Raw genomic sequence first — 13,695 nt, forward strand, 5'->3', positions numbered from 1 at the left:
AAGCCTGGAAGACAAAAGAAACCGCTCATGGGCTAGATTGCACACTTCAAAAACTCAGCTGCTCTGAGCATACAGCTCTGATATCTAGGAGTGGGAGCTGTGTGTTTCCACCCAGGACACCCCTGCACCCCCCGCCCACAAAGCTATAAATGGGAGGTTCCCTCTCAGCCACTCTATTGGCTACTCATTCCCAAGGATAAAATGATGCCTCCTAGATCTCTTACCTCACCAGCAGACACACTCCCTCATGGTGTGTCTTGGGGTTTTCCACAAGAGTCCAAGTCCTCTGCTTCCTGAACGCTCTCACCAGTCTCTCATTCCCACCCTTGAAAAGCACAGATTCTAATGCTTTGATAGAAAGCCTGGGGAAAGAGAGGCACAGAACTGCAGCAATCAGGAGGAAGGTGCAGCTTGAACAGAGAGTCAGGAAGCCCCGGTTACTTCTCAGGTCTGCTGTTCAATCGGCAGTTCACCCATTGGCAATGTCCTGGACACCAGTGTCCCTGGAAGGACTTGATGCTGGGAGGTAAGTTTCAGTCTCATACATCTCATAGGACTAGTTTTGCTAGGGACAAAATTTTGCAGTCCTTTTTCATAGAATCATAGAATCATAGAATATCAGGGTTGGAAGGGAGCTCAGGAGGTCATCTAGTCCAACCCCCTGCTCAAAAGCAGGACCCATCCCCAATTAAATCATCCCAGACAGGGCTTTTTCTCTTTCTGCAAGGAGTATGGGCACTAGCAGAGTACAGTGATATGGAAAAGATACATGATCAGGACCCAGAAACAGGGGGCATAGAGTGTGGTGATCACTAATGGACATTTTGGGGTCATATCTCCAGATATGAGGTGACAGAGTGCTGAGGGTTTGCACTTGAGTCAGCACTCTGGTCACTATTCGTACTAATTCGGTTCCTCACAGAAGGCCTAATTGGATAGAGGTGTACCTGATTAGGAGGTCAGATTGGGGCTAGTGAGTCAAGGAAGCAATCATTCCATTAACAGGGAAACTGTATAAAAGGACATGGGCAGGAGCCCTTTGAGGGGAACAGACAGAGAAAGAAACTTGGGTGACCAGATGTCCCAATATTTGGGGCTTTATCTTATACAGGTGCCTATCCCCCCACCCGCCCCTGTCCTGATTTTTCACACTTGCTGTCTGGTCACCCTAAGAGAAACAGAAAGACAAAAAGCTAGGAGAGCCTGACAAAGTGAGGTCTCTGAGTGGAAACACCTTACCCCCCACCTGACTTTTGGAGAAGAGCTTAGAAAGTTGAGATACAATATAAAGGTGCTATGTATTGGTAGGGGGATTAAATAGACTATACATTGGTGTTTACAAGCAAAAAAGTCTCAACGCGGTCTGTGTTTGTGGAAGATGTGGGGGTGCAACACCCCTCTCTGTCACAGCTGGGGGCTCATCAGGGATTTCCCTGTTATCTATGCAAATGGAGAGCCTCTTGGAGAAGCCGGTGTAGAGGTTTGGCAGTCCAGGCGATGGAGGGAACACTGAAATGGGTGATGAAGCAGCAAAGAGAAGTGTAGAACAGGGGTTCTCAACCTTTCTGTTTCTGAGCCTCCCCCCACCCTCAACATGCTAGAAATACTCCATGGCCCAGTTCCAGGCCTCTGCCCTGCCAGGCATCAGAGTTTGGGGCTCCTGGCTCCAGATTTTAACCCCACAGGGTGCAGGGGCTTGAGGCTTTAGTGCAGGTGCTGGGCTCAAGGCTTCAGCTTTCTGCCCTGAGCCCCAGCTAGTCTAAAGCCAACCCTGCTTGGCAGACCCCCTAAAACCGGCCCGGTTGAGAACTGCTGGTGTAGAACAGTGGCCTCCAAACGTTTTGGCTCACGCACCCCCAGGGTGACCTGCCGCAGACGCACCACCGATGGGAGACCTGCCACAACCAGCCGTGGACATGCAGAGCTGCCGCCGAAGGAAAAAAACGGCGGAGTGCCGTCCGGTGGCGCTACTGCTGCCACGCCCCCCCCCCCGGGATCATCCCGCGCACCCCAGTTTGGAGACCGCTGGTGTAGAAGACCCGACAGACCTTCCAACAATCCCAGCAGGCAGAAAAACAGCCTTTCCTTGCCCGGTAGGTTTAACAGCAAAAGAGTCGGCAGGAATTTATACGGGAGCAAGCCCAGGTCTGGCAACAACTCCCCCAAAGTTTGGTGAGTCCCGTGACAGGAAATGGAAACCAGGCACAGGAGATCAGACTGTAAAATGGGACCCGCGAACAACCCCGATGTGTTTTTGGTTACTCCTCAAGGAGGAGCAGTGAGACCTCCTAGGGACAGAACAATGTGGGCCCTTCAACTGACACTCTATTTAACCGGGGAAGCACATCTAGGGCTTTTAGAGATGAGCAGGCAAGAGATTATGACATGATTAAGGCAGCCATGCTGGACGAGGTGGGGCCTGTCTACAGAAAAGTACTGCCAGAAATGTAGAGTTGAAAGATGGATTGAGGGATTATGCCTCTGTGCATTTGGACAGAAATTAAAAGATTGGGCCACTCATTGGTAAGGCCAGATACTCAGACTGTGGGGGAGATCATGGACTGCATGGTTCTGGAAGTTTCTTCAGAGTCTCCCTGAGCATACCTGAGTATGGGTTCTGTGGCGCCAGCCAGTTCATCTGGACCCCACAGTTAAAGTGAGAGGAATTTGCAGAGGCGGACATTCCCAGAGTGAGTCAGTGGCTTAAGGGACTAGATTTGAGAAGGACCAGAATGCCTACAGCTGGGAAGGGCAGCAAGAAGAAGAGGGAGGAGTCTCAAGGAACTGTAGTGGGAGCTTGGCCTATGGCGTGCTTCCGACATGGACCTGAAGGACATCTAAAAAGAGACTGTCCGAAAATGGACTGTGGGTTTGCCCAGTTTTGTGGTTGGGACAAGACTCCCAGGCAGGGAAGAAAAAAGAAAGTACCTACCATATCGGTCTGGGTAGGGAGGAGCCACCAAAGGGACTAATGGACACAGCTTCATCCTGTTTGCTAATCAGGCAGGAGTTAGTGAAACCCCACTGAATACTTCCCAGAGGTAGGATCAAAACTGAATACCAGGTCCATGGGGACAATAAATTCTGCCCAATGGCAGAGGTGACTCTGAAAATTAAGGGGAAGTTTAGGCAGAAACATGTACGGGTAGTGGATGGATTGCCCCACTGCCTTCGACTGGGCATGGCCTGGAATCCCTTTCTAACAGGGACACCAAGGCAGGTATGGAGGCCCAGGAGGGTGGAAATAAAACCTGAAGGGCCAGGTAAAGAGGAAATATATGTAAAGGGGCTGGAGGAACCTAGACACGAAAGTAGAGACAAGAGGGAGGAGAAAGAAAACAAAGGTCAAGCGTAAAGGTGACTTAAGATCATCCAGTGGGGTCAAACAGTCATCAGAGCCCTTACCACCAGGATCTCAGGAGCAGGCATCCCTAGAACACTTTGGAGGGACTCAGAGCAGTCTGTGTCCATGGAAGAGGCCGGGGCACAGCCTACCACCCCGTCACATATAGGTACCTAAGATGGGCCTGCACATGGGCCAACAGCATGAGCAGAATATATACTCGTGTCTGCAGCGCCAGCAATCACATAGCTAGGTACCCATCCATCTGAACAAATTCAAGTTTTGTGGACAAAACTGAGGCACCCATCTTGAAAACCTGACCCACTGTGGCCACTACATAAGATCAGCCTTACTGGCTCAGTCCAATGGTCCATCTAGTCCAGTACAGTGTCTTCCAACAGTGGTCAATGCCAGCTTCTTCAGCAGGAATGAACAGAACAGGGCAATCATGAAATGATCCAATCCCTGTTGTCCAGTCTCAGTTTCTGGTGGTCAGAGGCCTAGGGACACCCAGAGCTTGGGGTTGCATCCCTGACCATCTTGCCTAATAGCCATTGATGGACCTGTTCTCCATGAAGTTATCTAATTCTCTTTTTTTTTAAACCCAGTTATACTTTTGGCCTTCACAACACCCCTTGGCAATGAGTTCCACAGGCTGACCGTGTGTTGTGTGAAGTAGTACTTCCTTATGTTTATTTGATACCTGCTGCCCATCCGTGAACAGAGCTGAGATCCTGGTTTCCTAGGAAAATTCAGAGACACTATAAAACCATGAAGTCTGTAATTTGAGCACCTTGTTGGCATGGAATAAAGAAACACAAGAAGAAGAGAAACTAATAATGTTGCGAGATTGGTGGGAAATGTACATTAATGTGCTACCAGAGCTGAAGTCAACTGAGGACTCAGGAATCTTAGTGTTAACTGGCGAGGGGAACAGAGTGGGTGCCGAGGGGCCTGGTACATACATTCTAGCTCACTAAAAGATTGCCCCATGAGTCTCAAATAAAAGCCCATGTCGCCAATATCATTGTGAAACGCATGTCCAGATGCTGTGTCAAGAGTCATGGATATGCATTGAAAATTACATTCTTCGGATCTGTGACTCGGGACTAGTCACCAGGAAAGGTGACAAAATGGTTTTCTTTCAGGCAAGAAATGTTTATCCATCTGTTTGTTTACATGTACATTAAGCATGTAGGGTTCACATTCAGTTGAGGAGGACTGTGAGAACATCAAAGAAAGAAAAGTAGCAGGAAGTAGACAGGGGGTGGGGACCCAATTTTGGGGTACACATCAAAGGTTTGCTCTAGTCTATTTGGGGGACATCTTTCACTTAGGAAGTAGATGGACCGCGAGTTTGCTTCATGAAAGAGGGGTCGCGATCAGGCTTGGTTGAGAACTTTGGGTGAGAAACATCTTGAGACAGGAGGTTAACCTGTTGGTTAAGTTTAGTTTCTAGGAGCAGGTTATGATTTCATTTGAAATGTAACCATTTTTTGCTTGCATTCTTACTCATGGTCACTGGAATCTCTGTTCTTTGATAATCTCGGTTCTTCTTTTCACTAGAAATATATCTAAGTGCTGTGTGTTTGGCAGTACAGAGTATAAGTATCGAGTACAGAGTCTAAAGAAGAAGTAATAAACTGGTGTGTACTGTTCCATTGGGAACAGCAGGCCTGACAATTCTGTGGGAGTTCAGTGGATAAAGGGCTGGACACTATACGGAATGGTCAGAAGACTCAGAGGTGGGTGGGTGCCTGTCATTAAGCTGTACAAAGAGACTGAGGTCTGAGGAGGCCTGGGTGGCAGGGTTTGTTTTGCCAGAGCCTGGTAGTTTCAGGGAACTGACCCACAGCAGGCACAGACAAGACTTCCTCACTCGAAGGGCATGTGATGGTAAGGTGCCTCGTAACCCTGGGAACTCCTGGGGAGCGTCACACAACTCTCCTGGAATTCTCTTTGTTTCTCTCCCTTCCTTCTAATTACCGGCAAGGGTTGCCCTCAGGAAGTTGTAGCCCTTTTCGGATTTCGCTCGGGCTGCTTCTCGTTGGCAAAGGCAGCTTTTGTCCGAGGGTTTGGCTGACCTGCTGCAGGAGAACAGGAAACAACTCTGGGAGCAGTTCCCGCACAGCTTTGCTCGACTGCAGGGCTGACACCACCTCAAAGATGGCACATGTTGCCTGAAAGGAGAGCATGGTAAAAAAGGAGATCTCTTCCCAACACCATCACTCCCTCTCTCCCCTGCTGATATCTGCTGTACTAAATTCTCCCTTCGGCCAGTAACTTGAATGACAGCGAGCAACTTGCTTAACTCGTGGCTCACTTTCCCACATCCGTATAAATGTGTATGACCTCCCAAGGCATGCTGCGAGTCCAAAGGAAGATTTGCAAAGCACTGTGAGAAACCTGCTCCAAAGACTTTCTAATGGCCAGACAGTATTAAGAAAATCAGTAACGTAGCTAAAACTGCCGTATTTGTTCCACAGACAGCAGAGCCGGACTCAGGGAAACAGTCCATCAGAGGAGAAGTGCCCACACAGCAATATTATACCACACTTCCCGCTTTCCATCAGCAGGATTGTCACAGGGCACAGGAAAGCCTGAAAGATGTGTCTGTCATCTAACTTACTGAGAGAGGTTCAGCAGCTGCCAAATGCCTGTCAATTTCTGTCTCTGAGGTGATGTTGCCTTCTGTTCTTGCTGGAGTCTTTATCTTCTCTATTAGGGCTCGTAGGACTTGAGTGGCAAGCAAGGGGTCTCCCCCCAGAGATCTCCACAGCTCAGCGGTGTCACTGCAGTTTAACAGAAGTTACAGGTGAGCCCTGGACACTTTTGTGGCTCACCCTGAATGCGTCATATTTTAGTAAAGACCAAATGTTCTCCTTGCCTATGATGAGAGAGTTAGGAGTCCTGTCCTCCTTTAACTCTCCTTGTGTTTAAATATGGAGTTTCCAGGTACAGAACTAAGTTAAGTGACCTAGTCTTCCTGCAGCCTAACCATTAATACTAGACTTCAGAAGGACAGGACACAGAGCGCCAACCTCACTTCCTGTTTTCTCCACTTCCCAGTCAATTTGGAATCATGAGCATGTGGCTCCCAAAGATCTAGGGTTTGGAAGGCAAGTGGATGAAAGAACAGCCAGATTCCTACTCGATGGACATACAACTATGAGAATGAATATTCATGGCCATCCTATGTCCCCTTCACAAATGGTGTCCCTACCCTCTGTTTGCCAAAAGCTGGGACTGGGCAACAGGGGATGGATCACTTGACAACGACCTGTTGTGTTCATTTCCTCTGGGGCATGTGGCACTGGTCACGGTCGCAAGACAGACTACTGGGCTAGATGGCCTTTTGGTCTGACCCAGTATGGCTGTTCTTATGGTCTTAGATTCCAGCACTGATCACTGATAACTCAGTTAGGGATCTTTAAATGAAATGGTGGATCTGCTTCCAGTCCACTTTTAAGTACCAAGGATGGCAACACTGCTCTAGCAGCCCCACCCTCACTGATACCAAGCAGAGGTCTGATGATAATATTGGCCCTAGTCTTTGCAATCAGCCAGGGATTTGCACCTGAAGCTGTCATGCTACCAGGAAACCAACAGCCACTGCTCATTTCCAGAGTGAGCTCAATTCAGGCGTCTAGAGAGGTAGATGTTTCCAACAGTACACTCCAGTTATACCAGTAAAGATAGGTCTTTAGGATGTCAAAGCAGCTATTCATGAATGGAAACAGAATGACACTTAATTTCTCTCCGCACCCCACCTTAACGTGTTCTTGGACCTTCCTGCAGAAAGAGCCAGGCTCTTAACCCTTAGGAATGATCCCAAACTGTCTGTGGCTTAAATGAAGCCCTACATCTCCTAGTAAAGCTGTGGGATCCATGTTTTACCAAGATGAATGCAACAGGTAGCGGTATATACCTGTCCATCGGCAGACGTTTGCTGAGGAGGCTGGAGATCACTGCCTCTTGGTGATGGTGAGCTAGAATGGACACTGCCTCCACAAGGAACTGCCTCAAGCTGCCCTCCTGGATCGTAGGCATGTGGCGATATAGTATAGCCAGGATATCTGGCACCTGGAAGGAACAAAACCAGAAAGAAATGTCCCTTTTTCTTTCTCTCCATTCACTCTACAGAATCAAAACCTTTATTTAACCATCTGCTGCTTTTTTAGAAATGCCTCACTTCAAGAAGCAAATGTTCAAATACGTCTGCGTAACTTGAACCCACACAAATTGCCCACACACGGCTGTAAAAATTAACACTGACACACACACAGACACACCAGGTAATTTAATGTGGTGGTGCCCAGCTATGCATTACATAAACAGTTCACATGCACAAAAGGCGGCTTTGCTTGCCCAGATTTTGCAGGTGTGATTTAAGCAGCCAAATCTGACCATTTGCCTCGAAGAATGCAAAGCTCATCAACAACCACAAGCACAAAATATGCAAGTGCTTTAAAGACAGTGTGCAAATGCCTGGGACTATGAACAGGGGACTACCTCTCATATTCATTCCTAGCCCTTCACATCTTCAAAACACTGTGCAAACATGGCAGTTCTGCTGCGAGGGTTCCCTGTTCCCGAGGCCTTTCACCAGCCTTGTTAGAAGATTTGTGGAGTGCTCCTTTCATCTAGCCCTAATGCACTGGGCGCCAGAATAAGGCATATAAATAGTGGATCCCAAAGACACTAGCGTTTTCTCCCTCCCTCCTTCTCTTCTTAAAGGGTAGGTCTACACAGCAAAAAAATCCCACAGCACTGAGTTTCAGAGCTCAGGTCAACCTGGGCCTGTGGGGCTTGCACCATGGGGCTAAAAGTGGAGCTGTTCCTGCTCGGGCTGGAGCCCAGGCTCAGAAACCTGGCAAGAGGCTGGCAATAGCCCAGTGCTCTTTTTAATCCATGTAGCCCTTAACCATAGGCCTCCTAATACCTGGAGGCCTCCAAATGCCAGTCATTCTGTCTTCTTGTCTTTTCCCCAGAGTCTGTTTTCTCAAGCCTTTCTTGGCTGAATACTTTGGCAACAAGCTAGACCAATAAACAACCAACCATCTTCCTTTTCCCTTGGATTATCTCGGTCTACTGCTATTGATTCTGCCATTGCCTATCTTAGGGTAGAAACAGAGATGGAATCGACTCTATGTCCGAGGGGGAGAAACAGCAAGATTTTTCTTCCTTACACATGAGGGCAAAGATCAAAAAGTCTAGAGTTCAGGCAGAAAAGCTCTCCAGTTCCCAGTTTTACCTCGTCCAGCATGGCACCTCCACACTCCTTCAGGATGATCTTCATCCACAGTCCAGCTGCCGTGGCACAGGTGGAGCTAGCAGACAGCAGACCACCCAATGTGGCCTCAATAAAGTCTGTGGCCTGTTCCGAAGGAAAGTACTCACTAACAACCTGGGAACAAATCAAAAACAGGAGAGACCGCAATGATGTTTGGCTCCAGCACTTTTAAAAATGGAAAAAAAGATACATGCATCAGCAAATGGTGAATTAGCCTCCTGTCTAGCTCGCCATTTGGGATTACAATTCTCTCTCTAGTCTCTAGACTACATTTTTGTCTTCTACACTAATGATATCAGGTTAGAGGCAAAGACTCTGTTGCACAGTTAGCACAACATTGTACTGGATACGCAGGAGGTAAGTTTCCCGTTTGTAGTCTCTGACATACACTGCATCTTTTTACAGCACACAGAAGTCAGTCAAGAGAGGCGTGCACACAAATATCGGCGAAGGCAAACCCACAAGGTGACAGAATGAATCCTGGGTGGTTTCTCAGCTTGATGTTCCACTAACATAGTTTTTCTCCTGGATGGCTGGATGGCAGGGCCGGCTCCAGGCACCCGCCGAAGAAGCTCATGCTTGGGGCGGCAGATTGCAAGGGGCGGTGTTCCAGCCAAGCTTGGGGCGGCATGGGGGTCTTATATTTCATTATTTTTTGTGCTTCACCGCTCCGGATCAGTGAAAAAGCAAGAGCCGGCCCTGCTGGATAGGTACATGCGTGTGCATCCGCATGCGCATTTTCATGGGCGTGCAACATTCTGTGGAATCTGGTTTTTACGTGGCATTCAGAGCACACATCTATGAAAAGCATCTTGCTGGTTACTAGCAACCAACGCCCCACTCCCACAGCTCCCTCCGAGTACGGAAAGGCATCATGAAAGAGCAAATGTCAAATGAACGGTGCCCGGTCACTCGCACATCCGCACAAGCTTTTTGAGTCAGTTACCCTGGCCATTTTGGAAGATGCCTGAAACAGAGCCTCGGGGTCTGGAGCTCTTAGTGCTTCACGGAGACATCTCAGCTCCTCCTCTGCTGAGCCCAGGTTTATGGACTGGCCTGGAGTGGAGAAAAGGAGAAAAAGTACTGTAACGATTAAGGAAACTGAACCCCTACTGCATGGATCTTCATATGGGAGGATCCATGTGCTATCATAGAATCATAGAATCTCAGGGTTGGAAGGGACCTCAGGAGGTCATCTAGTCCAACCCCCTGCTCAAAGCAGGACCAATCCCCAACTAAATCATCCCAGCCAGGGCTTTGTCAAGCCTGACCTTAAAAACTTCTACGGAAGGAGATTCTACCACCTCCCTAGGTAACACATTCCAGTGTTTCACCACCCTCCTAGTGAAAAAGTTTTTCCTAATATCCAACCTAAACCTCCCCCACTGCAACTTGAGACCATTACTCCTTGTCCTGTCCTCTTCCACCACTGAGAATAGTCTAGAACCATCCTCTCTGGAACTACCTCTCAGGTAGTTGAAAGCAGCTATCAAATCCCCCCTCATTCTTCTCTTCTGCAGGCTAAACAATCCCAGTTCCCTCAGCCTCTCCTCATAACTCATGTGTTCCAGACCCTTAATCATTTTTGTTGCCCTTCGCTGGACTCTCTCCAATTTACCCACATCTTTCTTGTAGTGTGGGGCCCAAAACTGGACACAGTATTCCAGATGAGGCCTCACCAATGTCGAATAGAGGGGGACGATCACGTCCCTCGATCTGCTCGCTATGCCCCTACTTATACATCCCAAAATGCCATTGGCCTTCTTGGCAACAAGGGCACACTGCTGGGTCATATCCAGCTTCTCGTCCACTGTCACCCCTAGGTCCTTTTCCGCAGAACTGCTGCCTAGCCATTCGGTCCCTAGTCTTTCTGTGTGTGTCCGGTTTCAGTAGTCTCTCTGCTCTCACTATTTACATCTAAGCTCCTATTCAAGTACAACTCATGCAGGTAGATCAGAGGTTTCAGTTTAGAGGTGAATCCCTCCACCAAACTCTCCTTGTAAAAGAGACGGGGATAGACAAAAAACTTCGGCAAGAAACCCAGGCTCATCAGTCACTTCTAAACAATGCTAGGATTACTATGTCGTACATTCAAAGGCTGGAGTCCCTTATTCTGTTTCTGAATCACCCACACTGTTTTTAGGACTGATTAATAATAATTGGAAATAGGGTGACCAGGGGTCCCAATTTTATAGGGACAGTCCCCATTTGGGGGTCTTTTTGTTATATAGACTCCTATTCCCCCCCACCCCCTGTCCCGAGGTTTCACATTTGCTGTCTGGTCACCCTCATTGGAAATGGCCTTAAATGATAACCAAGCTCTATCCCTTATCATCTAACCCTTAGGTGAAAAGAATATCCTACTCTTTCACAAAGGGGAAAAATGGCCTCTACTTACTCCACTAGCTCTGAAGGCTCATGACAGAGGGCTGCTGGAAGAACTTTTTGTTTACAGAATTATTCCAGGAAACCCCTCCAATACAGCCAGTGGCAGGGTAAAGAGAATGAAAATGTTTAGTACCAAGGGCTTGTCTCCATGGAGATATTCAAGAAAGCTAATCCCCATTCATTTTCAAAAAGCATGAGTTAAACTTCATTAAACACCTATGGGGACACACTTATTTAGAATTAAAGTGGCCTTCATTCAGGTTAGTTTCATCCACGGAATTCACTACAATTAATAAGGCCCATTTTAATTCAGAATCCGAGCATCCACACATGTGTTTAATGCCATTTACCTCATGCACTTTAAATGTACACCTTTAGTTCATTTGGATTAACTTTCCTTAGTGTCCCTGTGTAGAAAAGCCCTAAGGAATTTAGTGCTTATCTACCTGTATGCAGGTATCCATTTATTAGTTGTACAGTTCCCAAAAGTGTGCTAGGCTCTTTACACGTCAGAATCTTCTCTTCTAATGAGGTATTTACAAGATGCCCACCATTCTGTTATCTAAGCGACAACAGACAGGACAGAAAGAACTAGATAGGCAGACAAATGGACATTACAACAGTGAAAGAAGGTGAAGAATTCCTTATGCCTGCTAATGGTCTCCTCACCTTGTATACAGAGAAGGCAGCTGATACAGTCAACCACCCACTGACGGGACGTGGCCAGCGAATCACAGCTGTATGGTGCTATTCGTCCAATCAGAGATCCAAACCGATCAAAAGTTCCCTGAGTCCAATGAAAAAAGAAGAAAGAACGAAGAATGAATGGTTTCCAGTTGGACTAGACTTCACTTGCCATCCTTATTGTTGAGACCAGTCAGCTCTGTGTTTTTGGGGAACCAGGGCGCAGTATCTAGCCTGTCTGACTCATGAAAGACACCCCCCGCCCCCACCAATCTCTGTTTGAACCAAAACCCATCAGAGAAAAGGCTTGCAGAGAACAATGAAGGGTGTTGGGAGTCACACCTAGACCCCTCCTGAGAAGGGTGACAAGATTAAGACATCTCCATTTGCATACAAAATGAAGAACAGAGACAACTCCCCTAGCGTCATCTGCATGAAAGATGGGATAGGAATTAGCATGAAGAATGAGGAACAGAGAACCGCACTGAACTCTGGGACCAGAAAAGCAGGCACACACTGCATCATGGGAATCCCTGCTCCAGATGCTAATGAACCTACACCTGCACACACCTAGCTCAGCAATTATCACACCAATTCTAGTAATAAATCTTTATTATCCTAAAATACTGAAGCAGCCTAGTTGCCTTGTGAGCTGCCTGGAAAAAACCACCACCCATAGCCAAGAGTGATCAGCTCCTATTGTCTAGCCTAAAGAAAACCCTTGAAAACCCATCAGTTTACCCATAAACAAATCTAGTGTTCTCCCTTGAACCATTGTATTTTCTCTACAAAACCCCCTACCTATGCCCAAGTAAGGGTTCTGATGTATAGACCCAACCTCTGCTTCAGTTCCACTGGGATTCCATCTCCTGACTGACCGTGCGGGGGGCTCTGCCTGTCTCCAGCACTCAGGACCCTGAGCTACCACCACCACCTGGGAACCCCAACCAGTTCAAGCCTCATGGAGTGGGTGAGATTCCCCCCCACCCCCGCCCCTCCATTTTCTTTTCTTCCTCAGGTATTAGCCTTTCAAATGTAACCATTATGTTTGTTTAGCCCTCCTTGTGTAGTTATCACTATTATTCAACAAATAACTTTTATGGTTCAGCTGGTTGCTTCTCTCTCTCTCTCTCTCCCTCTCCCTCCAAATTATACTCTGTATTTTCCGCTTCCCCCATTTACTCTGCAGCAACCCTTCTTTTACCTAAGCTAAAGATCCCGGTAGTGCCCAAAAATACTGTGGGGTTTGCTCATGAAGTGGGTTACTACCAGTACAATTGTAACGTGAAAGTGGGACAGGGATGTGTTAAACTTGGGGCACGTCAGAGGGGAGCAGCTGAAAGTGCTGCTTAACCCAGCCCATTGAGTACAGGGCCATATGAGAGGATCAGCTGGAGAGGGCTGATGGACCTGGTCCGCTCAGACTCGCTCTGCTAGTGCGTGCGTGCGTGCGTGTTCATCTCGTTCTAGGCTGGAGGGACCCAGCCCTGGGGAACCGAGGTCCTGCAGGGTAGCTCCACTGGGAGGGGACTTGCAGAAGGAAGGAGGAGAGCTCCACACAAGTGACATAAGCAGCCCATTAATAGAATGACAGACCCTCCCCCCCTCCCCCAAGAAGAGTAACCCTAATCAATGAGCCTACCCCAAAGTAACAGGCACATCTGGTAACATTGTGCCCCTGATTCCTGTACTGTACTGGGTAATGCACTTTGGAAAAGATAATCCCAATTGTACATACAAATGGATGGGGTCTAAATTAGCTGTTATCACTCAAGAAAGAGACCTCAGAGTCATTGTGTACAGTTCTCTGAAAGCATCCGCTCAACATGCAGTCAAAAAAGTTAACAACATGTTAGGAACCCTTAGGAAAAGGATCGATAAGAAGACAGCAACTATCATTATGCCACGATATGAATCTACAGGACCCCCACACCTTGAATACTGCATGCAGTTTTGGTCATCTCATCTCAAAAAAGATGTGTTAGAA

At 47.6% G+C, this 13,695-nt stretch overlaps 1 protein-coding gene across 1 annotated transcript; it reads right to left on the minus strand.

Annotated features, from left to right (window-relative positions):
• Positions 1 to 5,325: 5,325 nt before the first annotated feature.
• On the minus strand, positions 5,326 to 8,810 carry LOC142069705 (maestro heat-like repeat-containing protein family member 2B). The gene is made up of 4 exons (XM_075121762.1): positions 8,598 to 8,810; positions 7,272 to 7,426; positions 5,973 to 6,135; positions 5,326 to 5,523 (listed from the first exon to the last, which is right to left on the minus strand). Exons 1-4 carry the CDS (start codon positions 8,640 to 8,642, stop codon positions 5,326 to 5,328), a joined length of 561 nt encoding a protein of 186 aa, XP_074977863.1. The 5' UTR covers positions 8,643 to 8,810.
• Between the last annotated feature and the right edge of the window lie 4,885 nt (positions 8,811 to 13,695).

This window comes from Caretta caretta, chromosome 20 (genome assembly GCF_965140235.1).
Source record: "Caretta caretta isolate rCarCar2 chromosome 20, rCarCar1.hap1, whole genome shotgun sequence".
NCBI lineage: Eukaryota > Metazoa > Chordata > Testudines > Cheloniidae > Caretta > Caretta caretta.